The sequence below is a fragment of the Coregonus lavaretus genome (assembly GCF_964263955.1).
Source record: "Coregonus lavaretus genome assembly, chromosome: 39".
Taxonomy (NCBI): Eukaryota; Metazoa; Chordata; class Actinopteri; order Salmoniformes; family Salmonidae; genus Coregonus; species Coregonus lavaretus.
Window position 1 is genome coordinate 9,364,769 of NC_140026.1, and position 27,993 is coordinate 9,392,761.

Here is a 27,993-nt window from a genome sequence, read left to right on the forward strand (position 1 = left end):
TAGCTACTGGTGTCGAAAAAGCCATAATTAGTTATGCTATGGCCATGCATCTCCCTTCAGTGTGTGTGAGTTGCTAGCTATAACTTGTTAGCTACCATATGTCATTACCACCACTTTATTCCGTGCTGCTGTAATGTAAAGTGCAACCTCTATTTTGGAGTTTGTCTGCTTTCAACTTTGTCATCTAATATACTAGTCTGGGGAAACATGGTTGTTGTATTTGTTGGAAAAGATGGAGAACCGCGCAGTGTCGAAAAAGAGTCAATCCAAAACGGAGGCATTAATGTAACCCTCAGTTTTGGATGTATTTATCCTTTTCGACAGTGTGCAGGTCTCCATCTCTTCCAGTATTCTCATTTTGATACATACACACTTGGAACAGACACTATTTAGGTATAAAGGACATTTAAAGAGCGCAGACGGCCTATCACTTCTGTTGCAGTATTTGAACATGGCTTGTCATTTGTTCTAAATTGCAGAAATGTGTTGATGCCAAACGTGAGAAATTCATAACATTTCTATCCGTTGCCACAGATGTTGACTTTCTGGCAAGGTGTTTCGTAGATTCGGTGGAACAGCGCTCATCAGCTCTCTGCGCGCCCAAGTCTTATTTGCTGTGGATGGAGCTCCATCTGGAGGACAAAAGCAGTACTGCAGCAGCGGACGTGAAAGGGGACCATCTTATTTTTTTTAAATCCAAGATGGCTACTTGTGAGTGTTCAGCACAAATGTCATAGTTTAGTTTCCCCTCTCCTTGTTTGTAAGAGTTTCTGCTGTTTTACAAATGTGAAAGGGTTCAAAGCACACACTAAGCCTGAGTCTTCTCAGCTCTGAGTAGAAGCTTTTACTAGATACAGATTTAGGATCAGTTTAGTTTCTATTAGCCTAGGAAAGACTGTTATGAGGGAGGGAAGGGAGGGGGGGAAACGACACCAATCACAGCCCCAGCACGGTCCTACTACTCTACATAAACCCCAGCCTGCCCTGCTGCTCGGTAGAAGGCAACTGTTAAAGCTTTTAGATAGTACCTCAGAGAGCGCTGTGTGTATAGAGGTGTGTTGACTGTGTGTTTGAAGCCTATGAGTCTTATCAGGGTGCTTCCAGAGAATAACCGTCAATGAGACTGCTAATCTAGACTCGTCCTATAAGTAATGTCTGTGAAGGGTGTCTGTCTGAGCTTGCTTCGGCAGCACATATACTAAAATTGGAACGATACAGAGAAGATTAGCATGGCCCCTGCGCAAGGATGACACGCAAATTCGTGAAGCGTTCCTTATTTTGACCCCTGGGGATAGTTTCCTTTCCCCCGAGGAAAGTTTTGTCTTTTTTAGAACTAAAACTTTCATTGTGTGGTGGAGAAAGCAGGCACTCCTGTGGATGTTCGCTACTAACTAGTGGTGATGTTAGGTAAGTGCACCTCTAGTGGTCATGTTGCTGCCTATTGAAATCACTGGCCACTTTAATAAATGGAACACTAGTCACTTTAATAATGTTTACGTATCTTGCACTACTCATCTCATATGTATATACTCTATTCAATTATATTCTACTGTATCTTAGTCCATGCCGCTCTGTCATTGCTTGTCCATATATGTATATATTCTTAAATTCCATTCCTTACTAGATTTGTGTGGATTGGGTATATGTTGTGAAATTGTTAGATATTACTGCACTGTCGGAGCTAGAAGCACAAGCATTTCGCTATACCCGCAATAACATCTGCTAAACACGTGTATGTGACAAATAAAATGTGATTTGGGTAAGTGCAACAGGATGGCTGAACTAACGACCCCAAACCAAGTCAGACACTGTCCCAATCGACAAGGCAGCATTTCAAGGCAAGATGTCAAAATTGGCGTGTCTCAAGCTCAATTAAACTTAAAATGCTGCCTTCTAAGGTGCCTTCATTTGGTTGATTTTGAAGGCCGCGTCGATGTATCCTTCGCCGGGGAGGCTATCCCGTAACACCTTGCGACGTAGCGAAAAAATAAAAAATAAGTCTAAATAAATTGCGGACAGAAGTCCCCGCTTGGGAGAAAATGTTCCAGAGGAATAGGGAATAACTTTGTGAAATGTAAGTTAATTTATTCACCAAATTGATTAAATGCTCAAGAAATTACTTTCATGTGAATTGTTTTATTCAAATGTTGAGTCAGTGCTTTTTATCAGCCTGCTAGCCAAGCTAAGTCGGCTGCGATAGCTAGCTAGCAGGCAATCTCTTCCTGCTTATCAGCTGTTAAGAGATTAACAACTAAACTAACTTATCGTAAAGTCAGCAATGTGGCAATTGTGAAGACCCAGACAGTCTTTTATTTTTTAAATCCTGAATTGGTGAACTTGCTAGCCAGCTAATGACAAATGTAGCAAATCTATAAAAATTTAAACAATTGAGACTAAAGATGGCATCTGATGCATTCATTTTCACTCCTCTCCATCTCACATCTGATTTAAAAACGTAGGAAATGCAGCTAGCCAGCTGTGTTCTGGTCAATCTAGGCTTGCTAGCCAGCCAAGTTATTTGTACATTCTTACATGATCAGTCAATACCAGTCCAAAGACCCGCAGATGGAGATATTGAGCTGTGTGCAGCCGGCTATACACTCGTATTCCCCGTGGACCGGTTCGTACGTAAAACATTCTGTTGCAAGGTGTCGATTTCCTCCTTAACTCGATTTAATGTCGAATGTGGAAAAAAAAAAAAACGGGGAAGATGTGCGTACTTTATGAAACACCATTTTCCACGACCATGCTAGAGTGGCTAATGTAGCTTCCTGATGTTGCGCCCCGTGTTCAGCCAAGGGTAAACAGACTGTTGCAACCTGATAGGCTGAACGCGACATTCGGGACTAGCATTCCTAGGTGTTAGCCACTCTAGCACTGTGGTGGGAAAATGGTTTTTCAAAAAGAAAGTATGCATATTTTCCCTGTTTTTATTTTTCACCATCTCGCCAATAAATCGAGTTAAGGTGGAAATCGACGCCTTTGCAGCCTGAATGGAGAATGTTTTATGTACGAATCGATCCACCGGGGATACGGGTGTGTAGCTGATTGCATAAAATGCCTTTGGACAGTAAGATGAAACGACTCAATATCTCCATCTGCCAGCCTATGGGCTAGGTCACTACATACGCGCAGTGCCTGTTTACCTAATGTTAGCTGACTTTCTTCTTGTCACTTTCCCTTCCCCTCTTGTGTTGCACCATTGCATGTGAAGATGTGTTGTATTTATTATGAAATTATTAATTAAAAGTAAAAATTGGTGACAACTTGATCAAGCCTATGAATATGCAAAACTATTTACAAAACCATTGCACATTAAAAAGGTAGTTGTGGTTCTCAGCAACCTGCTCAATCTTCTCTGTCGAGGAAAGGGGGGCTTTGCCAAATAAGGAGAAAGTGGGAGGGACAGTGAGCAAGAACACACCCATCCAAATGTAAACACTGCATAACTAAGTAGCAATGTGCTATGTTGTCCTTACACAGTCATAGGAACTGTCAATTACAAAATAAAATGTAGATTTAAGCTGTAAATTATAGAATACATGTCAATTAAGCTTGAACCCCGGGAATTGCTGCTTGCAGCTATATTGTTTGAATGGATTTGCATTATGGTGTTCATTAGGTGACTAAATTAGTAACCGTTGCCTTATGATTGAAAACTGGATACAAATGTGATTAATTTAAAAAAAAAATCCATTAGTCTGTATGTACAGCCCTACCTTGAACCCCCACCATGGCTGCTTGCAGCTTCATTGTTTAAATGGTTTTTCATTATGGTGTCCAACAGGGGACCTCTGTAAATTAGTGACAGGTGCCTTGTGACCGAAAAACTGGACCAAAATGTAATTAATTAAAAACCAATTGATTAAAGTCACATTTTCACAGGAGGGGAACATTGAACATCAGCTCACCCCCAGATGCCACGCCTGTACAAAATGTGGAAAACAACACCGTGAAAGAAATGACAGGATAATGTGTGCCCCAACACCGTCACAGCACAATTGCCCCACTGTCTGTATGTCCCCTGTATACCTACTGTGCAAGTTAAAGTGATAGAAGATGTATGTCTTGTAATTTAGTCCAAGTTGAGGTGAAACTGTCCCTTTGTAGTAAACAAAAAAGAAGATGATGTCATTGTATTCTACTCAACTCACTACTCCTTTTTTTTTTCTTCATATTCGATACGTTGTCGATATATCCCTTTCCCCATTTCCCCTGCCCTCACACACATTCGTATGTATTTATTTTCATTTAGAGGGGTCTTTTTACATATCCCTTTCCCATTTTGAATGTATAATAAAGTAAAATAAACCTTTACCGTGCCTCTTGTACGCTTATCTTTTGCACTTAAAACAGTTAAAGTTCATTTCTGATCACCATTAACATTTAGAAGTGAGAGGGGGCCATAGAAATGACTGGAGTGTCTGTATAACTGTCTCTTTGTAGTAGACAATTGTAAGCATTGCTTATATTCACACCCGACATTTGAGTGAAATACAAGATTAGTTACAAATGTCAAAACTTAAAACACATTTCAGCAAAGTTCAAATATCTGTTCCTTTGGGACCAATGTCTCACCTCAGACCTGTTTGTCATGGGAGTTCCTGCCAGTAGTCATAGGCTACAGACACAAGCCTCTACACCTCTGTTTTTCATCCTCTCCTTCTAATCAGGGGCTAATTCAGACCTGGGACACCAGGTGAGTGCAATTAACTACCAGGTAGAAATAAAAAACAGAAGTGTTTCGGCCCTCCAGGACCGGAATTGAAGAACCCTGCTCTACACTGTCTTGGTAAGAGGGGAACAAGGTGAAATGAACTATATACAAAAGGAATGTTTGACGACCACCCAACGAGTGGCTCAGTTTCCTTCAGCACCTCACCCTTTAGTGTCTCATCTCCTCCAGCCACTGTTCTTCCCCCTCAGCAGCACTTCAAGTTATTTTCAGTTCACAATTAACATTTTGAAATTAGAGGCCATAGAAATGACAGAAGTGTCAGCATGGGTTACACAATCCAACGCTGGACTGACGTTAGTCTGGTGTCTCTCGAGTGATTCAGTGATGAATTGTGATCTCCCCATACTGCTCCTGGTAAACAGCGTCCGGCCAATCCACCGCTGTTGATGCTTGTTGAGAGTTGACCGCAAGCTCTGAGAGAGAGAGTGTTAAACTACTAATAGTCGACCCAACATTAGCAAATATTGAATTACCATTTCGAAGCTTCTCATTTATTATAGGAAAAACTCACCCCAGCTATTTCTGAGGCAGGCCTTGGAGGCAGGAAGGACATCACCCTCTTCCGGTCTTCACCCCCACCGGGGCAAGGACAGAAGCCTGGGGTGGATACAAGGGAGCGCTGGAGGTAGATCACCAGGGACAGGGGCCGAACGTGAGGCAGGAGAGAACGCTGGAGGGGGGACTAGCAAGAAAAAAGTAAGAAAATGTATTCACTCTCTACTGGAAGTCCCTCTGGATAAGAGTGTCTGCTAAATGACAAACTTCACAGACTTCACATAGTTTTTAAAAATCAAAAACTACATATTGCAACACCCAAAGAAAATAACACAGTTACACAGGTCAAACATAGGTACAAGGTAGGCATTAAAGAATGGACATTTTTACAAGTATCGACTGATATATTAAGTGATAGGGACTCGATGTAGTCGGAGGTACACTCCACCGGCACTCATCTCAACTCCATTGAGATGCATATATGGTGGAGTTGTGTTTTCTCAGCTAGTTTACAGTCTGTATAGGTAACCTCTGCTCCTCCTCTCCTTCCCTCCAGACTCCCTGCAGCGCTCTCTCTCTGTCTCTGAAGAGGAGGTTCCCCCCAAGCAGCAGCACTGTGAGCAGGAGTGGAGCCCCAGTCTGGGGCAGGAGGACCCAGAGCCCACACAGATTAAAGAGGAACAGGAGGAACTCAGGACCAGTCAGGAGGAAGAGCAGGTTCAAGGGCTGGAGCCTGACATCATAGAGTTCAAATTCACTCCTTCCTGTGTGAAAAGTGAATGTGATCAGGAGGACCCACTTCAGTCCTTGACTCTTCCCCAAACCCAGACTGTGGAGAACAGAGAGAGTGACTCTAAACCAGTGGATTTCAAACCTTTTGGCACTGTGACCCACCTAAAGGGTCTGGACATTCCCTGTGACCCTCCAGGTAATCAAAACAATGCCTCCAGCCACAGCTCAGCCATAAGCAGCGACCCAGTAGGACTTGACAGCAGCCCAACTTTGGATCAGAACCCACTATTGGGGAATCACTGTTCCAAACCCAGCACCACATCTATAAAAACTCACCACTGCCGTGACTGTGGTGAAACGTTTTCTCTGAAAGCTGACCTGCAGAGGCATGTGACTCTCACCAAGAAGAGACTCAGCGAATGCCACTTATGCAAAAAACAGTACAACTCCACCTGTAAACTGGAAGCCCATGTCAGACTCTGTCACGGTCGGAAACCCTGCACCTGCCCCTTTTGTGGCAAGACCTTCAAACAAAAAGGACATCTGTCCAGGCACATGAATATTCACACAGGAGAGAAACCATTTAGCTGTGGTGACTGTGGGAAGAGCTTTACTCGGAAGGGGGACCTAAGGAGACATATACTGACTCACACAGGAGAGAAACCATTTAGCTGTGGTGACTGCGGCAAAGCCTTCATTCGCAAGGAGCACCTAACTGCACATATACGGACTCACACAGGAGAGTAATCATTTAGCTGTGGTGACTGCAGGAAAAGCTATTCTCAAGCAGAACCTATCCAAGCATAAACTGACTCACACAGGAGAGTAATCATATGGCTGCTTAGTCTGTGGTAAAATATTCATTCAGAAGGTAAACCTGCTGACGCACGTGAGAAACATCCACAAAGGAAGAAAACAGGATGAAAACACAAAGAAGAAAGACAATTAGTACAAAGAGATTTCCTGTCAGCAGATGGGAATAACAAGGCAGGATGTGGACAACACTCTTAGGAAAGGAGAGCAACTCTGGATCATTCATGCTCTGGGTTTCAGATAAATAAATACATGATGGATTTACTTTAGTAAAATGTTCTGTGTAAATAAAGTTTGATTTTAATTAAAAGTTTAGGAAATGAACAAACAGTAGTGCCTGTACAGTGGGGGGGGAAAGTATTTAGTCAGCCACCAATTGTGCAAGTTCTCCCACTTAAAAAGATGAGAGGCCTGTAATTTTCATCATAGGTACACGTCAACTATGACAGACAAATTGAGGGAAAAAAATCCAGAAAATCACATTGTAGGATTTTTTATGAATTTATTTGCAAATTATAGTGGAAAATAAGTATTTGGTCACCTACAAACAAGCAAGATTTCTGGCTCTCACAGACCTGTAACTTCTTCTTTAAGAGGCTCCTCTGTCCTCCACTCGTTACCTGTATTAATGGCACCTGTTTGAACTTGTTATCAGTATAAAATACACCTGTCCACAACCTCAAACAGTCACACTCCAAACTCCACTATGGCCAAGACCAAAGAGCTGTCAAAGGACACCAGAAACAAAATTGTAGACCTGCACCAGGCTGGGAAGACTGAATCTGCAAGAGGTAAGCAGCTTGGTTTGAAGAAATCAACTGTGGGAGCAATTATTAGGAAATGGAAGACATACAAGACCACTGATAATCTCCCTCGATCTGGGGCTCCACGCAAGATCTCACCCCGTGGGGTCAAAATGATCACAAGAACGGTGAGCAAAAATCCCAGAACCACACGGGGGGACCTAGTGAATGACCTGCAGAGAGCTGGGCCCAAAGTAACAAAGCCTACCATCAGTAACACACTACGCCGCCAGGGACTCAAATCCTGCAGTGCCAGACGTGTCCCCCTGCTTAAGCCAGTACATGTCCAGGCCCGTCTGAAGTTTGCTAGAGTGCATTTGGATGATCCAGAAGAGGATTGGAGAATGTCATATGGTCAGATGAAACCAAAATAGAACTTTTTGGTAAAATCTCAACTCGTCGTGTTTGGAGGACAAAGAATGCTGAGTTGCATCCAAAGAACACCATACCTACTGTGAAGCATGGGGGTGGAAACATCATGCTTTGGGGCTGTTTTTCTGCAAAGGGACCAGGATGACTGATCCGTGTAAAGGAAAGAATGAATGGGGCCATGTATCGTGAGATTTTGAGTGAAAACCTCCTTCCATCAGCAAGGGCATTGAAGATGAAACGTGGCTGGGTCTTTCAGCATGACAATGATCCCAAACACACCGCCCGGGCAACGAAGGAGTGGCTTCGTAAGAAACATTTCAAGGTCCTGGAGTGGCCTAGCCAATCTCCAGATCTCAACCCCATAGAAAATCTTTGGAGGGAGTTGAAAGTCCATGTTGCCCAGCGACAGCCCCAAAACATCACTGCTCTAGAGGAGATCTGCATGGAGGAATGGGCCAAAATACCAGCAACAGTGTGTGAAAACCTTGTGAAGACTTACAGAAAACGTTTGACCTGTGTCATTGCCAACAAAGGGTATATAACAAAGTATTGAGAAACTTTTGTTATTGACCAAATACTTATTTTCCACCATAATTTGCAAATAAATTCATAAAAAATCCTACAATGTGATTTTCTGGATTTTTCTTCTTCTCATTTTGTCTGTCATAGTTGACATGTACCTATGATGAAAATTACAGGCCTCTCTCATCTTTTTAAGTGGGAGAACTTGCACAATTGGTGGCTGACTAAATACTTTTTTCCCACACTGTATTATGGGAATCTCACAGATCTGCCGTTCAACGTCTGTTGATGTTTTCACGTCATTAGAAACAGGGATATCTGGTCGTTTGTTTAGGAATGTCTCTCAGGGTGATGACAGAATGTTCTGACTGATGTTATAGATTTTTTTTTTTTAAAGCATACTTTCCAGAAAATATCTCCTTCCATCTGTCCAAGAGTATTTCTCATCCATTTTGACCCAATGTTGCTCATTCATGATATTGTCTGAAATTGTAGCTTCTGGGAAGTAGTGATATAGTCGACTCCTCATACGTGCAAACTCTTGTTTTAAGTGCACTGCTGTGTTTTTCCTGTCCCAGTGCAAATAAATCTATGTTATAATACATTAGTATGGAAGCCCCTTAGTAATAAATCAACTGTAAAAACGGTTTTAAATGGGCTATGATGGGAGCAGATGTTTTTTGTAAATCGGGTCATATGGTTTAAAAAAAATAAAAAATTGGCAACTTTGATTGGACAATAGAACTAACAGGGCTGAGTTTTGCTGTATGCGGGGTTGCATTGTGTAGGCCTTTGCGTCTGTAATTAAAAAGATACTCACAAAGTATGTAATCACTATTATGTTGATTGATTAATTCCAGTCAATAATTTGGAATCGATAAGGTCTAGGTAGCCTAGCCACCCGAAGTTTGAATATAAACCAATTTTGATCACATTTACATTTTCTCTTAACACAAATAATTAGGCCTATTTTAGGCTATAAATACATTTCGTTACATGTATTTGTAAAGGATCCCCATTAGTTCCTGCCAAGGCAGCAGTTACTCTTCCTGGGGTCCATCAAAATTAAGGCAGTTATATACAATTTAAAATATTACATGACATTACATTTCATAACATTTTACCCAATACATTTAGTGTGTTCCCTCAGGCCACTTCTCTACTATCACATATTTAAAATACAACATCCATGTGTACGTGTATGTGCCAATGTGTGTCTCTTCACAGTCCCCGCTATTCCATAAGGTGTATTTGTATCTGTTTTTTAAATCCGATTCTACTGCTTGCATCAGTTACCTGATGTGGAATAGAGTTCCATGTAGCCATGGCTCTATGTAGTACTGTGCGCCTCCCATAGTCTGTTCTGGACTTGGGGACTGTGAAGAGACCTCTGGTGGCATGTCTTGTGGGGTATGCATGGGTGTCCGAGCTGTGTGCTAGTAGTTTAAACAGACACCTCGGTGCATTCAGCATGTCAACACTTCTTACAAAAACAAGTAGTGATGATTTCAGTCTCTCCTCCACTTTGAGCCAGGAGAGATTATTAATGTTAGCTCTCTGTGTACATCCAAGGGCCAGCCGTGCTGCCCTGTTCTGAGCCAATTGCAATTTTCCTATGTCCCTCTTTGTGGCACCTGACCACATGACTGAACAGTAGTCCAGGTGTGACAAAACTAGGGCCTGTAGGACCTGCCTTGTTGATAGTGCTGTGAAGAATGCAGAACAGCGCTTTATTATAGACAGAATACTCCCCATTCTAGCTACTGTTGTATCAATATGTTTTGACCATGACAGTTTACATTTACATTTACATTTTAGTCATTTAGCAGACGCTCTTATCCAGAGCGACTTACAGGAGCAATTAGGGTTAAGTGCCTTGCTCAAGGGCACATCGACAGATTTTTCACCTAGTCGGCTCGGGGATTAGAACCAGCGACCTTTCGGTTACTGGCACTACGCTCTTAACCACTAAGCTACCTGCCGCCCAGGGTTACTCCAAGCAATTTTGTCTCCTCAACTTGCTCAATTTCCACATTATTCATTACAAGATTTAGTTGAGGTTTAGGGTTTAGTAAATGATTTGTCCCAAATACAATGCTTTTAGTTTTTGAAATATTTAGGAGTAACTTATTCCTTGCCATCCATTCTGAAACTAACTGCAGCTCTTTAAGTGTTGCTGTCATTTCAGTCACTGTGGTAGCTGACGTGTATAGTGTTGAGTCATCCGCATACATAGACACACTGGCTTTACTCAAAGCTGTCACACCCTGGTTCTGGGACTCTATATGTTGAGCCAGGGTGTGTTCATTCTATGTGTTTTGTTTCTATGTTGGGTGTTTCTAGTTCGTCATTTTTCTAGGTTTGACTGAGTGACTCCCAATCAGAGGCAACGAGTGTCAGCTGTGTGCTGCTTGTCTCTGATTGGGAGCCATATTTAACTGTCTGTGTTTCACTTTGTGTTTGTGGGTTTTTGTTCCTTGTCGGTCTTTGTCACCGTGGACTTCACGAGTCGTTTATTGTTTTGTTTAGTGTGCTTATTATCACTGACGGTAATAAAGTCAATCATGTTCGCTCAACACGCTGCGCATTGGTCTACTTCTTTTCAAGACGATCGTGACAGAAAAACCCACCATAAAAGGACCAAGCAGCGTGTCCAGGAGCAGGCAGACTGGACATGGGAGGAAGCGCCAGGAAAGGAGATGGAGAGGCTGGCGATGGCCCAGGTGGGCAAATCGTGGTCCTGGGAGGACATGCTCGGGGGCAAGGGACCTTGGGGTAGGATTAAGGCCCTGGCGAGAGAGGAGCAGCGGCGTCAGCAGTGCCATCGTCGGACGGACGAGAGGCACCCCCAAGAATTTTTTAGGGGGGGGCACACGGCATGGGCGACTGGGCAGCAGGAGGCTGCCACAGGGCGAAATGGGAGACGAGGAGAGAAGGCCACCGGGTTACGGGAGCCATTGGCGAGAGGAGGGAAGGAAGTTGTAGAGGCACGGCGAGAGGTACTGAGGTGTATTGCCAGTCCGGTCCGGCCCGTTCCTGATCCCCGTTTAAGGCCAGTGGTGTGTGTTCCCAGTACGGTCCGGCCTGTTCCTGCTCCACGCACCAAGCCTACGGTGTGCGTCGCCAGCCCAGCCCGGCCTGTCCCTGCTCCACGCACCAAGCCTACGGTGTGCGTCGCCAGCCCAGTCCGGCCTGTCCCTGCTCCACGCACCAAGCCTACGGTGTGCGTCGACAGCCCAGCCCGGCCTGTCCCTGCTCCACGCACCAAACCTACGGTGTGCGTCGCCAGCCCTGCCCGGCCTGTTCCTGCTCCACGCACCAAGCCTACGGTGTGCGTCGCCAGCCCTGTCCGGCCTGTTCCTGCTCCACGCACCAAGCCTACGGTGTGCGTCGCCAGCCCTGTCCGGCCTGTCCCTGCTCCACGCACCAAGCCTACGGTGTGCGTCGTCAGCCCAGCCCGGCCTGTTCCTGCTCCACGCACCAAGCCTACGGTGTGCGTCGCCAGCCCTGTCCGGCCTGTCCCTGCTCCACGCACCAAGCCTACGGTGTGCGTCATCAGCCCAGCCCGGCCTGTCCCTGCTCCACGCACCAAGCCTACGGGGTGCGTCGCCAGCCCGGCCCGGCCTGTCCCTGCTCCACGCACCAAGTCTACGGTGCGCGTCGCCAGCCCGGTCCGGCCTGTTCCTGCCACTCGCACCAAGTCTACGGTGCGCGTCGCCAGCCCGGCCCGGCCCGTTCCTGCCACTCGCACCAAGCCAGGGGTGCGAGTCGTCAGTCCGGCACAACCCGTGCCTGGGTCATCGGTGCCAATTCAGGTACCGCTCTACTGCTCCACTAAGGAGCTGAAGCCTACCGCTCCTGCTACGTCCAATCCAGCTCCAGCCAGCGGGGCCAGACCGGACCAGGGGCGCTATGGGGGGTTTGTTGGAGGGTGGTGGGCAAGCCCGGAGCCGGAGCCGCCGCCGAGGAGGAATGCCCACCCAGCCCTCCCCTGTTTTGCTCGTATTTAGGCGCGGTCGCAGTCCGCGCCTTTAGGGGGGGGTACTGTCACACCCTGGTTCTGGGACTCTATATGTTGAGCCAGGGTGTGTTCATTCTATGTGTTTTGTTTCTATGTTGGGTGTTTCTAGTTCGTCATTTTTCTAGGTTTGACTGAGTGACTCCCAATCAGAGGCAACGAGTGTCAGCTGTGTGCTGCTTGTCTCTGATTGGGAGCCATATTTAACTGTCTGTGTTTCACTTTGTGTTTGTGGGTTTTTGTTCCTTGTCGGTCTTTGTCACCGTGGACTTCACGAGTCGTTTATTGTTTTGTTTAGTGTGCTTATTATCACTGACGGTAATAAAGTCAATCATGTTCGCTCAACACGCTGCGCATTGGTCTACTTCTTTTCAAGACGATCGTGACAAAAGCCAGTGGCATGTCGTTAGTAAAGATGGAAAAAAGCAAGGGGCCTAGACAGCTGCCCTGGGGAATTCCTGATTCTACCTGGATTTTGCTGGAGAGGCTTCCATTAAAGAACACCCTCTGTGTTCTGTTAGACAGGTAACTCTTTATCCACAATATAGCAGGGGGTGTACAGCCATAACACATACGTTTTTCCAGCAACAGACTATGATCGATAATGTCAAAAGCCGCACTGAAGTCTAACAAAACAGCCCCTACAATCTTTTTATCATCAATTTCTCTCAGCCAATCATCAGTCATTTGTGTAAGTGCTGTGCTTGTTAAATGTCCTTCCCTATAAGCGTGCTGAAAGTCTGTTGTCAATTTGTTTACTGTGAAATAGCAATTTATCTGGTCAAGCACAATATTTTCCAAAAGTTTACTAAGGGTTGGTAACAGGCTGATTGGTTGGCTATTTGAGCCAGTTAAGGGGGCTTTACTATTATTAGGTAGGGGAATAACTTTTGCTTCCCTCCAGGCCTGAGGACACACTTTCCAGTAGGCTTAAATTGAATATATGGCAAATAGGAGTGGCAATATCGTCCGCTATTATCCTCAGTAATTTTCCATCCAAGTTGTCAGACCCCGGTGGCTTGTCATTGTTGATTGACAATAATACTTTTTTCACCTCTTCCACACTTACTTTACGGAATTCAAAATTACAATGCTTGTCTTTCTTAATTTGGTCAGATATACTTGGATGTGTAGTGTCAGCGTTTGTTGCTGGCATGTCATGCCTAAATTTGCTAATCTTGCCAATAAAAAAATCATTAAAGTAGTTGGCAATATCAGTGGGTTTTGTGATGAATGAACCATCTGATTCAATGAATGATGGAGCGGAGTTTGCCTTTTTGCCCAAAATTTCATTTAAGGTGCTCCAAAGCTTTTTACTATCATTCTTTATGTCATTTATCTTAGTTTCATAGTGTAGTTTCTTCTTCTTTTTATTCAGTTTAGTCACATGATTTCTCAATATGCAGTACGTTTGCCAATTGGTTGTACAGCCAGACCTATTTGCCATCTCTTTTGCCTCATCCCTCTCAACCATACAGTTTTTCAATTCCTCCTCAATCCATGGGGATTTAACAGTTTTTACAGTCATTTTCTTAATGGGTGCATGCTTATTAGTTACTGGGATAAGCAATTTCATAAATGTGTCAAGTGCAGCATCTGGTTGCTTGTCATTACACACCACAGACAACTATTCTTCACATCAACAACATAGGAATCCCTACAGAATTTATTGTATGACCTCTTATACACAATATTAGGCCCAGCCTTTGGAACTTTGGTTTTCCTAGATATGGCTACTATATTGTGATCACTACATCCAATGGATTTGGATACTGCTTTAAAGCAAATGTATGCAGCATTGGTAAAGACGTAATCAATACATGTTGATTTCATTCCTGTGCTGTTTGTAACTACCCTGGTAGGTTGACTGATAACCTGAACCAGGTTGCAGGCACTAGTTACAGTTTGAAGCTTTGTCTTGAGTGGGCAGCTTGATGAAAGCCAGTCAATATTTACATCACCCAGAAAATATACCTCTCTGTTGATATCACATACAGTGGGGAGAACAAGTATTTGATACACTGCCGATTTTGCAGGTTTTCCTACTTACAAAGCATGTAGAGGTCTGTCATTTTTATCATAGGTACATTTCAACTGTGAGAGGCGGAATCTAAAACAAAATCCAGAAAATCACATTGTATGATTTTTAAGTAATTAATTTGCATTTTATTGCATGACATAAGTATTTGATCACCTACCAACCAGTAAGAATTCCGGCTCTCACAGACCTGTTAGTTTTTCTTTAAGAAGCCCTCCTGTTCTCCACTCATTACCTGTATTAACTGCACCTGTTTGAACTCGTTACCTGTATAAAAGACACCTGTCCACACACTCAATCAAACAGACTCCAACCTCTCCACAATGGCCAAGACCAGAGAGCTGTGTAAGGACATCAGGGATAAAATTGTAGACCTGCACAAGGCTGGGATGGGCTACAGGACAATAGGCAAGCAGCTTGGTGAGAAGGCAACAACTGTTGGCGCAATTATTAGAAAATGGAAGAAGTTCAAGATGATGGTCAATCACCCTCGGTCTGGGGCTCCATGCAAGATCTCACCTCGTGGGGCATCAATGAGCATGAGGAAGGTGAGGGATCAGCCCAGAACTACACGGCAGGACCTGGTCAATGACCTGAAGAGAGCTGGGACCACAGTCTCAAAGAAAACCATTAGTAACACACTACGCCGTCATGGATTAAAATCCTGCAGTGCACGCAAGGTCCCCCTGCTCAAGCCAGCGCATGTCCAGGCCCGTCTGAAGTTTGCCAATGACCATCTGGATGATCCAGAGGAGGAATGGGAGAAGGTCATGTGGTCTGACGAGACAAAAATAGAGCTTTTTGGTCTAAACTCCACTCGCCATGTTTGGAGGAAGAAGAAGGTTGAGTACAACCCCAAGAACACCATCCCAACCGTGAAGCATGGAGGTGGAAACATCATTCTTTGGGGATGCTTTTCTGCAAAGGGGACAGGACGACTGCACCGTATTGAGGGGAGGATGGATGGGGCCATGTATCGCGAGATCTTGGCCAACAACCTCCTTCCCTCAGTAAGAGCATTGAAGATGGGTCGTGGCTGTGTCTTCCAGCATGACAACGACCCAAAACACACAGCCAGGGCAACCAAGGAGTGGCTTCGTAAGAAGCATCTCAAGGTCCTGGAGTGGCCTAGCCAGTCTCCAGACCTGAACCCAAAAGAAAATCTTTGGAGGGAGCTGAAAGTCCGTATTGCCCAGCGACAGCCCCAAAACCTGAAGGATCTGGAGAAGGTCTGTATGGAGGAGTGGGCCAAAATCCCTGCTGCAGTGTGTGCAAACCTGGTCAAGACCTACAGGAAACGTATGATCTCTGTAATTGCAAACAAAGGTTTCTGTACCAAATATTAAGTTCTGCTTTTCTGATGTATCAAATACTTATGTCAGCAATAAAATGCAAATTAATTACTTTAAAATCATACAATGTGATTTTCTGGATTTTTGTTTTAGATTCCGCCTCTCACAGTTGAAATGTACCTATGATAAAAATGACAGACCTCTACATGCTTTGTAAGTAGGAAAACCTGCAAAATCGGCAGTGTATCAAATACTTGTTCTGTCTCCAGATCTCAACCCCATAGAAAATCTTTGGAGGGAGTTGAAAGTCCGTGTTGCCCAGCGACAGCCCCAAAACATCACTGCTCTAGAGGAGATCTGCATGGAGGAATAGGCCAAAATACCAGCAACAGTGTGTGAAAACCTTGTGAAGACTTACAGAAAATGTTTGACCTGTGTCATTGCCAACAAAGGGTATATAACAAAGTATTGAGAAACTTTTGTTATTGACCAAATACTTATTTTCCACCATAATTTGCAAATAAATTCATAAAAAATCCTACAATGTGATTTTCTGGATTTTGTTTTCTCATTTTGTCTGTCATAGTTGACGTGTACCTATGATGAAAATTACAGGCCTCTCTCATCTTTTTAAGTGGGAGAACTTGCACAATTGGTGGCTGACTAAATACTTTTTCCCCCCACTGTATGTATATATATATATATATGCGAGAGAAAAAAAAAAAAAAACATATGGGGGATTGGAAGGGATGCAGACAATTACATTGATGGAAGTTACAATCTACAGTGGGGGAAAAAAGTATTTAGTCAGCCACCAATTGTGCAAGTTCTCCCACTTAAAAAGATGAGAGAGGCCTACGTAAAAATGTATGCACGCTTTGGATAAAAGCGTCTGCTAAATGGTATATTGTTATTTTTAGGGCGCCTCGAGCGTTGATTAATTGTCGTTGAGCCGTTAGAAGAAAGCGCGTCTGGGTCCACAGTGACCTGGCGACTAAACGAGCTAGCAGCTTCCAGAACCAGATCCAGAAAGTTATATACTTGCCAAAGGTAAGTTATTCAGGCCTTATAACATACCTGTGTGTTATAGCTACTGCTGTCGAAAAAGCCATAATTAGTTATGCTATGGCCATGCATCTCCCTTCAGTGTGTGTGAGTTGTTAGCTTTAACTTGTTAGCTACCATATGTCATTACCACCACTTTATTCCGTGCTGCTGTAATGTAAAGTGCAACCTCTATTTTGGAGTTTGTCTGCTTTCAACTTTGTCATCTAATATACTAGTCTGGGGAAACATGGTTGTTGTATTTGTTGGAAAAGATGGAGAACCGCGCAGTGTCGAAAAAGAGTCAATCCAAAACGGAGGCATTAATGTAACCCTCAGTTTTGGATGTATTTATCCTTTTCGACAGTGTGCGGGTCTCCATCTCTTCCAGTATTCTCATTTTGATACATACACACTTGGAACAGACACTATTTAGGTATAAAGGACATTTAAAGAGCGCAGACGGCCTATCACTTCTGTTGCAGTATTTGAACATGGCTTGTCATTTGTTCTAAATTGCAGAAATGTGTTGATGCCAAACGTGAGAAATTCATAACATTTCTATCCGTTGCCACAGATGTTGACTTTCTGGCAAGGTGTTTCGTAGATTCGGTGGAACAGCGCTCATCAGCTCTCTGCGCGCCCAAGTCTTATTTGCTGTGGATGGAGCTCCATCTGGAGGACAAAAGCAGTACTGCAGCAGCGGACGTGAAAGGGGACCATCTTATTTTTTTTAAATCCAAGATGGCTACTTGTGAGTGTTCAGCACAAATGTCATAGTTTAGTTTCCCCTCTCCTTGTTTGTAAGAGTTTCTGCTGTTTTACAAATGTGAAAGGGTTCAAAGCACACACTAAGCCTGAGTCTTCTCAGCTCTGAGTAGAAGCTTTTACTAGATACAGATTTAGGATCAGTTTAGTTTCTACTAGCCTAGGAAAGACTGTTATGAGGGAGGGGGGAAACGACACCAATCACAGCCCCAGCACGGTCCTACTACTCTACATAAACCCCAGCCTGCCCTGCTGCTCGGTAGAAGGCAACTGTTAAAGCTTTTAGATAGTACCTCAGAGAGCGCTGTGTGTATAGAGGTGTGTTGACTGTGTGTTTGAAGCATATGAGTCTTATCAGGGTGCTTCCAGAGAATAACCGTCAATGAGACTGCTAATCTCGGCTGGTCCTGTAAGTAGTGTCTGTGAAGGGTGTCTGTTTGTGTTCGCTTCGGCAGCACATATACTAAAATTGGAACGATACAGAGAAGATTAGCATGGCCCCTGCGCAAGGATGACACGCAAATTCGTGAAGCGTTCCTTATTTTGACCCCCTGGGGATAGTTTCCTTTCCCCCGAGGATAGTTTTGTCTTTTTTAGAACTAAAACTGTCATTGTGTGGTGGAGAAAGCAGGCACTCCTGTGGATGTTAGGTAAGTGCACCTCTAGTGGTCATGTTGCTGCCTATTGAAATCACTGGCCACTTTAATAAATGGAACACTAGTCACTTTAATAATGTTTACATATCTTGCACTACTCAACTCATATGTATATACTGTATTCTATTCTATAATATTCTACTGTGTCTTAGTCCATGCCGCTCTGTCATTGCTTGTCCATATATGTATATATTCTTAAATTCCATTCCTTACTAGATTTGTGTGTATTGGGTATATGTTGTGAAATTGTTAGATATTACTTGTTAGATATTACTGCACTGTCGGAGCTAGAAGCACAAGCATTTCGCTATACCCGCAATAACATCTGCTAAACACGTGTATGTGACAAATAAAATGTGATTTGGGTAAGTGCAACAGGATGGCTGAACTAACGACCCCAAACCAAGTCAGACACTGTCCCAATCGACAAGGCAGCATTTCAAGGCAAGATGTCAAAATTGGCGTGTCTCAAGCTCAATTAAACTTAAAATGCTGCCTTCTAAGGTGCCTTCATTTGGTTGATTTTGAAGGCCACGTAGATGTATCCTTCGCCGGGGAGGCTATCCCGTAATACCTTGCGACGTAGCGGAAAAAAAAGTCGAAATAAATTGCGGACTTAAGTCCCCGCTTGGGAGAAAATGTTCCAGAGGAATAGGGAATAACTTTGTGAAATGTAAGTTAATTTATTCACCAAATTGATTAAATGCTCAAGAAATTACTTTCATGTGTGCGTACTTTATGAAACACCATTTTCCACGACCATGCTAGAGTGGCTAATGTAGCTTCCTGATGTTGCGCCCCCGTGTTCAGCCAAGGGTAAACAGACTGTTGCAACCTGATAGGCTGAACGCGACATTCGGGACTAGCATTCCTAGGTGTTAGCCACTCTAGCACTGTGGTGGGGAAATAGTTTTTCAAAAAGAAAGTATGCATATTTTCCCTTTTTTTCACCATCTCGCCAATAAATCGAGTGAAGGTGGAAATCGACGCCTTTGCAGCCTGAATGGAGAATGTTTTATGTACGAATCGATCCACCGGGGATACGAGTGTGTAGCTGATTGCATAAAATGCCTTTGGACAGTAAGATGAAACAACTCAATATCTCCATCTGCCAGCCTATGGGCTAGGTCACTACATACGTGCAGTGCCTGTTTACCTAATGTTAGCTAACTTTCTTCTTGTCACTTTCCCTTCCCCTCTTGTGTTGCACCATTGCATATGAAGATTTGTTGTATTTATTATGAAATTATTAATTAAAAGTAAAAATTGGTGACAACTTGATCAAGCCTATGAATATGCAAAACTATTTACAAAACCATTGCACATTAAAAAGGTGGTTGTGGTTCTCAGCAACCTGCTCAATCTTCTCTGTCGAGGAAAGGGGGGCTTTGCCAAATAAGGAGAAAGTGGGAGGGACAGTGAGCAAGAACACACCCATCCAAATGTAAACAATGCATAACTAAGTAGAAATGTGCCATGTTGTCCTTACACAGCCCTAGGAACTGTCAATTACTAAATAAAATGTAGATTTAAGCTGTAAATTATAGAATACATGTCAATTAAGCTTGAACCCCGGGAATTGCTGCTTGCAGCTATATTGTTTAAATGGATTTGCATTATGGTGTTCATTAGGTGACTAAATTAGTAACTGTTGCCTTATGATTGAAAACTGGATACAAATGTGATTAATAAAAAAAAAAATCCATTAGTCTGTATTTACAGCCCTACCTTGAACCCCCACCATGGCTGCTTGCAGCTTCATTGTTTAAATGGTTTTTCATTATGGTGTCCAACAGGGGACCTCTGTAAATTAGTGACAGGTGCCTTGTGACCGAAAAACTGGACCAAAATGTAATTCATTAAAAACCAATTTATTAAAGTCACATTTTCACAGGAGGGGAACATTGAACATCAGCTCACCCCCAGATGCCACGCCTGTACAAAATGTGGAAAACAACACCGTGAAAGAAATGACAGGATAATGTGTGCCCCAACACCGTCACAGCACAATTGCCCCACTGTCTGTATGTCCCCTGTATACCTACTGTGCAAGTTAAGGTGATAGAAGATGTCTTGTAATTTAGTCCAAGTTAAAGTGAAACTGTCCCTTTGTAGTAAACAAAAAGAAGATGATGTCATTGTATTCTACTCAACTCACTACTCCTTTTTTTTTCTTCATATTTGATACGTTGTCGATATATCCCTTTCCCCATTTCCCCTGCCCTCACACACATTCTTATGTATTTATTTTCATTTAGAGGGGTCTTTTTACATATCCCTTTCCCATTTTGAATGTATAATAAAGTAAAATAAACCTTTACCGTGCCTCTTGTACGCTTATCTTTTGCACTTAAAACAGTTAAAGTTCATTTCTGATCACCATTAACATTTAGAAGTGAGAGGGGGCCATAGAAATGACTGGAGTGTCTGTATAACTGTCTCTTTGTAGTAGACAATTGTAATCATTGCTTATATTCACACCCGACATTTGAGTGAAATACAGATTAGTTACAAATGTCAAACTTAAAACACATTTCAGCAAAGTTAAAATATCTGTTCCTTTGGGACCCAACGTCTCACCTCAGACCTGTTTGTCATGGGAGTTCCTGCTACAGACACAAGCCTCTACACCTCTGTTTTTCATCCTCTCCTTCTAATCAGGGGCTAATTCAGACCTGGGACACCAGGTGAGTGCAATTAACTACCAGGTAGAAATAAAAAACAGAAGTGTTTCGGCCCTCCAGGACCGGAATTGAAGAACCCTGCTCTACACTGTCTTGGTAAGAGGGGAACAAGGTGAAATGAACTATATACAAAAGGAATGTTTGACGACCACCCAACGAGTGGCTCAGTTTCCTTCAGCACCTCACCCTTTAGTGTCTCATCTCCTCCAGCCACTGTTCTTCCCCCTCAGCAGCACTTCAAGTTATTTTCAGTTCACAATTAACATTTTGAAATTAGAGGCCATAGAAATGACAGAAGTGTCAGCATGGGTTACACAAGCCAACGCTGGACGGACGTTAGTCTGGTGTCTCTCGAGCGATTCAGTGATGAATTGTGATCTCCCCATACTGCTCCTGGTAAACAGCGTCCGGCCAATCCACCGCTGTTGATGCTTGTTGAGAGTTTGACCGCAAGCTCTGAGAGAGAGAGTGTTAAACTACTAATAGTCGACCCAACATTAGCAAATATTGAATTTTCCATTTCGAAGCTTCTCATTTATTATAGGAAAAACTCACTCCAGCTATTTCTGAGGCAGGCCTTGGAGGCAGGAAGGACATCACCCTCTTCCGGTCTTCACCCCCACCGGGGCAAGGACAGAAGCCTGGGGTGGATACAAGGGAGCGCTGGAGGTAGATCACCAGGGACAGGGGCCGAACGTGAGGCAGGAGGGAACGCTGGAGGGGGGACCAGCAAGAAAAAAGTAAGAAAATGTATTCACTCTCTACTGGAAGTCCCTCTGGATAAGAGTGTCTGCTAAATGACAAACTTCACAGACTTCACATAGTTTTTAAAAATCAAAAACTACATATTGCAACACCCAAAGAAAATAACACAGTTACACAGGTCAAACATAGGTACAAGGTAGGCATTAAAGAATGGACATTTTTACAAGTATCGACTGATATATTAAGTGATAGGGACTCGATGTAGTCGGAGGTACACTCCACCGGCACTCATCTCAACTCCATTGAGATGTATATATGGTGGAGTTGTGTTTTCTCAGCTAGTCTACAGTCTGTATAGGTAACCTCTGCTCCTCCTCTCCTTCCCTCCAGACTCCCTGCAGCGCTCTCTCTCTGTCTCTGAAGAGGAGGTTCCCCCTGAGCAGCAGCACTGTGAGCAGGAGTGGAGCCCCAGTCTGGGGCAGGAGGACCCAGAGCCCACACAGATTAAAGAGGAACAGGAGGAACTCAGGACCAGTCAGGAGGAAGAGCAGGTTCAAGGGCTGGAGCCTGACATCATAGAGTTCAAATTCACTCCTTCCTGTGTGAAAAGTGAATGTGATCAGGAGGACCCACTTCAGTCCTTGACTCTTCCCCAAACCCAGACTGTGGAGAACAGAGAGAGTGACTCTAAACCAGTGGATTTCAAACCTTTTGGCACTGTGACCCACCTAAAGGGTCTTGACATTCCCTGTGACCCTCCAGGTAATCAAAACAATGCCTCCAGCCACAGCTCAGCCATAAGCAGCGACCCAGTAGGACTTGACAGCAGCCCAACTTTGGATCAGAACCCACTGTTGGGGAATCACTGTTCCAAACCCAGCACCACATCTATAAAAACTCACCACTGCCGTGACTGTGGTGAAACGTTTTCTCTGAAAGCTGACCTGCAGAGGCATGTGACTCTCACCAAGAAGAGACTCGGTGAATGCCACTTATGCAAAAAACAGTACAACTCCACCTGTAAACTGGAAGCCCATGTCAGACTCTGTCACGGTCGGAAACCCTGCACCTGCCCCTTTTGTGGCAAGACCTTCAAACAAAAAGGACATCTGTCCAGGCACATGAATATTCACACAGGAGAGAAACCATTTAGCTGTGGTGACTGTGGGAAGAGCTTTACTCGGAAGGGGGACCTAAGGAGACATATACTGACTCACACAGGAGAGAAACCATTTAGCTGTGGTGACTGCGGCAAAGCCTTCATTCGCAAGGAGCACCTAACTGCACATATACGGACTCACACAGGAGAGTAATCATTTAGCTGTGGTGACTGCAGGAAAAGCTAGTCTCAAGCAGAACCTATCCAAGCATAAACTGACTCACACAGGAGAGTAATCATATGGCTGCTTTAGTCTGTGGTAAAATATTCATTCAGAAGGTAAACCTGCTGACGCACGTGAGAAACATCCACAAAGGAAGAAAACAGGATGAAAACACAAAGAAGAAAGACAATTAGGACAAAGAGATTTCCTGTCAGCAGATGGGAATAACAAGGCAGGATGTGGACAACACTCTTAGGAAAGGAGAGCAACTCTGGATCATTCATGCTCTGGGTTTCAGATAAATAAATACATGATGGATTTACTTTAGTAAAATGTTCTGTGTAAATAAAGTTTGATTTTAATTAAAAGTTTAGGAAGTAAACAAACAGTAGTGCCTGTACAGTGGGGGAAAAAAGTATTTAGTCAGCCACCAATTGTGCAAGTTCTCCCACTTAAAAATATGAGAGAGGCCTGTAATTTTCATCATAGGTACACGTCAACTATGACAGACAAATTGAGGAAAAAAAATCCAGAAAATCACATTGTAGGATTTTTTAATGAATTTATTTGCAAATTATGGTGGAAAATAAGTATTTGGTCACCTACAAACAAGCAAGATTTCTGGCTCTCACAGACCTGTAACTTCTTCTTTAAGAGGCTCCTCTGTCCTCCACTCGTTACCTCTATTAATGGCACCTGTTTGAACTTGTTATCAGTATAAAATACACCTGTCCACAACCTCAAACAGTCACACTCCAAACTCCACTATGGCCAAGACCAAAGAGCTGTCAAAGGACACCAGAAACAAAATTGTAGACCTGCACCAGGCTGGGAAGACTGAATCTGCAATAGGTAAGCAGCTTGGTTTGAAGAAATCAACTGTGGGAGCAATTATTAGGAAATGGAAGACATACAAGACCACTGATAATCTCCCTCGATCTGGGGCTCCACGCAAGATCTCACCCCGTGGGGTCAAAATGATCACAAGAACGGTGAGCAAAAATCCCAGAACCACACGGGGGGACCTAGTGAATGACCTGCAGAGAGCTGGGACCAAAGTAACAAAGCCTACCATCAGTAACACACTACGCCGCCAGGGACTCAAATCCTGCAGTGCCAGACGTGTCCCCCAGCTTAAGCCAGTACATGTCCAGGCCCGTCTGAAGTTTGCTAGAGTGCATTTGGATGATCCAGAAGAGGATTGGGAGAATGTCATATGGTCAGATGAAACCAAAATAGAACTTTTTGGTAAAATCTCAACTCGTCGTGTTTGGAGGACAAAGAATGCTGAGTTGCATCCAAAGAACACCATACCTACTGTGAAGCATGGGGGTGGAAACATCATGCTTTGGGGCTGTTTTTCTGCAAAGGGACCAGGATGACTGATCCGTGTAAAGGAAAGAATGAATGGGGCCATGTATCGTGAGATTTTGAGTGAAAACCTCCTTCCATCAGCAAGGGCATTGAAGATGAAACGTGGCTTGGTCTTTCAGCATGACAATGATCCCAAACACACCGCCCGGGCAACGAAGGAGTGGCTTCGTAAGAAACATTTCAAGGTCCTGGAGTGGCCTAGCCAGTCTCCAGATCTCAACCCCATAGAAAATCTTTGGAGGGAGTTGAAAGTCCATGTTGCCCAGCGACAGCCCCAAAACATCACTGCTCTAGAGGAGATCTGCATGGAGGAATGGGCCAAAATACCAGCAACAGTGTGTGAAAACCTTGTGAAGACTTACAGAAAACGTTTGACCTGTGTCATTGCCAACAAAGGGTATATAACAAAGTATTGAGAAACTTTTGTTATTGACCAAATACTTATTTTCCACCATAATTTGCAAATAAATTCATAAAAAATCCTACAATGTGATTTTCTGGATTTTTTTTCTTCTCATTTTGTCTGTCATAGTTGACATGTACCTATGATGAAAATTACAGGCCTCTCTCATCTTTTTAAGTGGGAGAACTTACACAATTGGTGGCTGACTAAATACTTTTTTCCCCCACTGTATTATGGGAATCTCACAGATCTGCCGTTCAACGCAGTGGCGGCTCCTGAAAAAATTCTCAGGAGGGGCAATTTTTCTGATGATTTAGGTGACCTACACACATTTAAAAAAAGATATGTCCAGCAACAACATGAAGACAGGGGCAGCATATAAGTCAATACCAGAAGCATTTATTGACTGATCTCAAAAGTGTTGGCTTACCAGGGTTGGTGGAGCCCTCAGTTTCATCTTTGCCTCGCAAAGCTAACTCAAACACTCCGCAAAACTTCACACACTGGATTAGCCGGCTGAGGATGTGGCGGTTCTTGCTAATGTCGTAGTAAATATATTTGTTATAGTGAATATGGAATATGATATGTTGAGTAAAATGTTGTGCTAAGATCTATTTAGGTCAGGAGCTGGTTATAAGTTCTGTTCCTATCCAATAACAATGGACAAAAGGGTCCTATCTTGTCAGCCTTGTCAGCAGGTGGCCAAGGACAACACCCACGCCATAGGCCTCTCAGTTCTTCCAACTCACGAGTTCTTGCTCTGAGGACACACACACACACAAACACACACACACACACATCATCACTGTTAAACACACACACACACACACATCATCACTGTTAAACACACACACACACACACACACACACAAATCCCCTCTCTTAGGCTGAACATTTGAAGACAGAGAACCCGACTCAGAGCCAATGCAACAGTGACAGTAGCCTGGAGGTGACCTCGCCCAACTCATCAGGACCAATCAGAAGATCAGAACTACTAGATTGAACCTACTTCATTTATTGCATAAAATGTCTGCACACAATGTTTCGGGGCTCTCTTCAGATAATAATAATAATAATAATAATAATATGCCATTTAGCAGACGCTTTTATCCAAAGCGACTTACAGTCATGCGTGCATACATTTTTGTGTATGGGTGGTCCCGGGGATCGAACCCACTACCTTGGCGTTACAAGCACCATGCTCTACCAGCTGAGCTACAGAAAGTGGATACTCATGGATGCGCATTGCAATTGTAAAATGTCAACACAATTGGAGACACCACGTCATTTTTGGAGACATGTTATTGACAGTAAACTATTGTAGATGCGACTGCTAACTAAATAAAACATTTTAGCTGGCTAGCTAATCATCTTAGCTAAATGTGGGGCAAACAATTCAGTTATTTACCGTTAATTTGAGGGATTGGGGTGAAAGAAATTGAGTTACATAGTGATACTTTACGATATACTGTATTGACAATATCACAATATTTTAGCGCTAGTTGGCTGTACCTGCACCAAAACACCATTATTGTTCCTTCATAGCTTGTTCTCAATCTTTTCACATTGGGAGCCAATTTGTTTTCAGCACTTTTATTTCCATGACTGATCAAAACTCGTTCTCATGGCTTTCTGATCCCTCTGCAACAGACATATGGTGCGCAATAAAATCACAGTATCGAATCGCAATACGTATAGAATCATGAGACTCGCAATGCTGATGCATATATCTTATCGTGAGGTTCCTGGCAATTCCCAGCCCAAGTTCATTTGCCACAACAAATCTCTTCGCTAGCAAACGCGATGTCTTCTCCAAAACGGCAATGTGTCTCCAGCAATGTTTACTTTTTTGACGTTCTATGGCATCTCCACTTTCCAAGCATATATGACCACATGTAATATTTTGGTAAGTGATGCAAATAGTGAACTATGTAGGGCCAGGATGTAAAATATATGTAGCTGCAGCAATTTCTCTTATCTGATATGGTAAGTAATGGGGCTTAATTTATAGCTCCCTAAGAGTTTGACGAACGGGTCCGTGAACGCGATTCCAGATATATTTACCTCTGAATAAACTGCCTTTATTACACCATATCCACCCTGTCCAAAGTCTCTACTTGGTCTCAGTTGGTTCTCCAGTAAACTTGTGATTATCAACACTAACCTCATCGTTGTGGCGGCGGACAGCTAGCCTGTATCCCTCGTCATCCAGTTGAGTGAGTGGCAATGTCTTTTTTCGTTCGTACCAATTTTTGGAAAATCCTCGGGTGTAGGACTTTCCGCCTTTAGTAGAAACCTGTTGAATTATTAAATTTGGTCTGGGAGGTCCTAATTGTTTCGTTGCCAATTTATCTTCATTTGTTCGCCGACAAAAAGGAACTTCTTTCAAACAATCCACTCTTTTCTCAGTTACGTTCATGGTTACGTAACGTATGACGAAAGCGCGTAAGTGCAAGCCCACAGACACCCATTGAGATTGTATTGAAGGCTCTGAAATTTGAAAAAAATCGATTTTACATGGGAGTCTATGACAGACTTCTGGGCGATTTTCAACCTGACTGAAATCGCCCCAAAAGGGGGGGGGAGCCATTTGAAGCACGACTTTAGCCTGATTCGACATTTAGTGGCAGTGTGGCACTGTGGCAGATCAGACGTATAGATTACAACACTGATAACTACTGTTGCCGTGATATAATTGATTAGAAAAAAAATCCCTTCCTTTTCCCGTTTGGCAGTGCGTCGCCCATATCGCCCTATTGAACAGGCCGCCCCTGGTTCAACGTCTGTTGATGTTTTCACGTCATTAGAAACAGGGATATCTGGTCGTTTGTTTTGGAATGTCTCTCAGGGTGATGACAGAATGTTCTGACTGATGTTATTGATTAATTTTTTTTATAGCATACTTTCCAGAAAATATCTCCTTCCATCTGTCCAAGAGTATTTCTCATCCATTTTGACCCAATGTTGCTCATTCATGATATTGTTTGAAATTGTAGCTTCTGGGAAGTAGTGATATAGTCGACTCCTCATACGTGCAAACTCTTGTTTTAAGTGCACTGCTGTGTTTTTCCTGTCCCAGTGCAAATAAATCTATGTTATAATACATTAGTATGGAAGCCCCTTAGTAATAAATCAACTGTAAAAACGGTTTTAAATGGGCTATGATGGGAGCAGATGTTTTTTGTAAATCGGGTCATATGGTTTAAAAAAAATA

General features: G+C 43.4%; 2 protein-coding genes across 2 annotated transcripts in view; both read left to right on the top strand.

Annotated features, from left to right (window-relative positions):
- Positions 1-701: 701 nt before the first annotated feature.
- On the top strand, positions 702-6,712 carry LOC311112695 (uncharacterized protein; the record flags this gene model as incomplete). Its single annotated transcript, XM_084155828.1, has 2 exons — positions 702-711; positions 5,790-6,712. The coding sequence occupies 2 exons, from the start codon at positions 702-704 to the stop codon at positions 6,710-6,712; spliced, it is 933 nt and encodes a 310-aa protein (XP_084011954.1).
- A 10,899-nt stretch (positions 6,713-17,611) lies between these two features.
- The window catches only part of LOC311112696 (uncharacterized protein), a gene marked incomplete at both ends in the record, with an annotated part of 92,900 nt that continues 82,518 nt past the window's right edge, over positions 17,612-27,993 (top strand). Inside the window, 3 exons of the mRNA XM_084155829.1 lie at positions 17,612-17,621; positions 22,071-22,533; positions 22,723-22,922. Coding sequence (XP_084011955.1) covers positions 17,612-17,621; positions 22,071-22,533; positions 22,723-22,922 — 673 coding nt within the window. The remainder of the gene's footprint in view (positions 17,622-22,070; positions 22,534-22,722; positions 22,923-27,993) is intronic.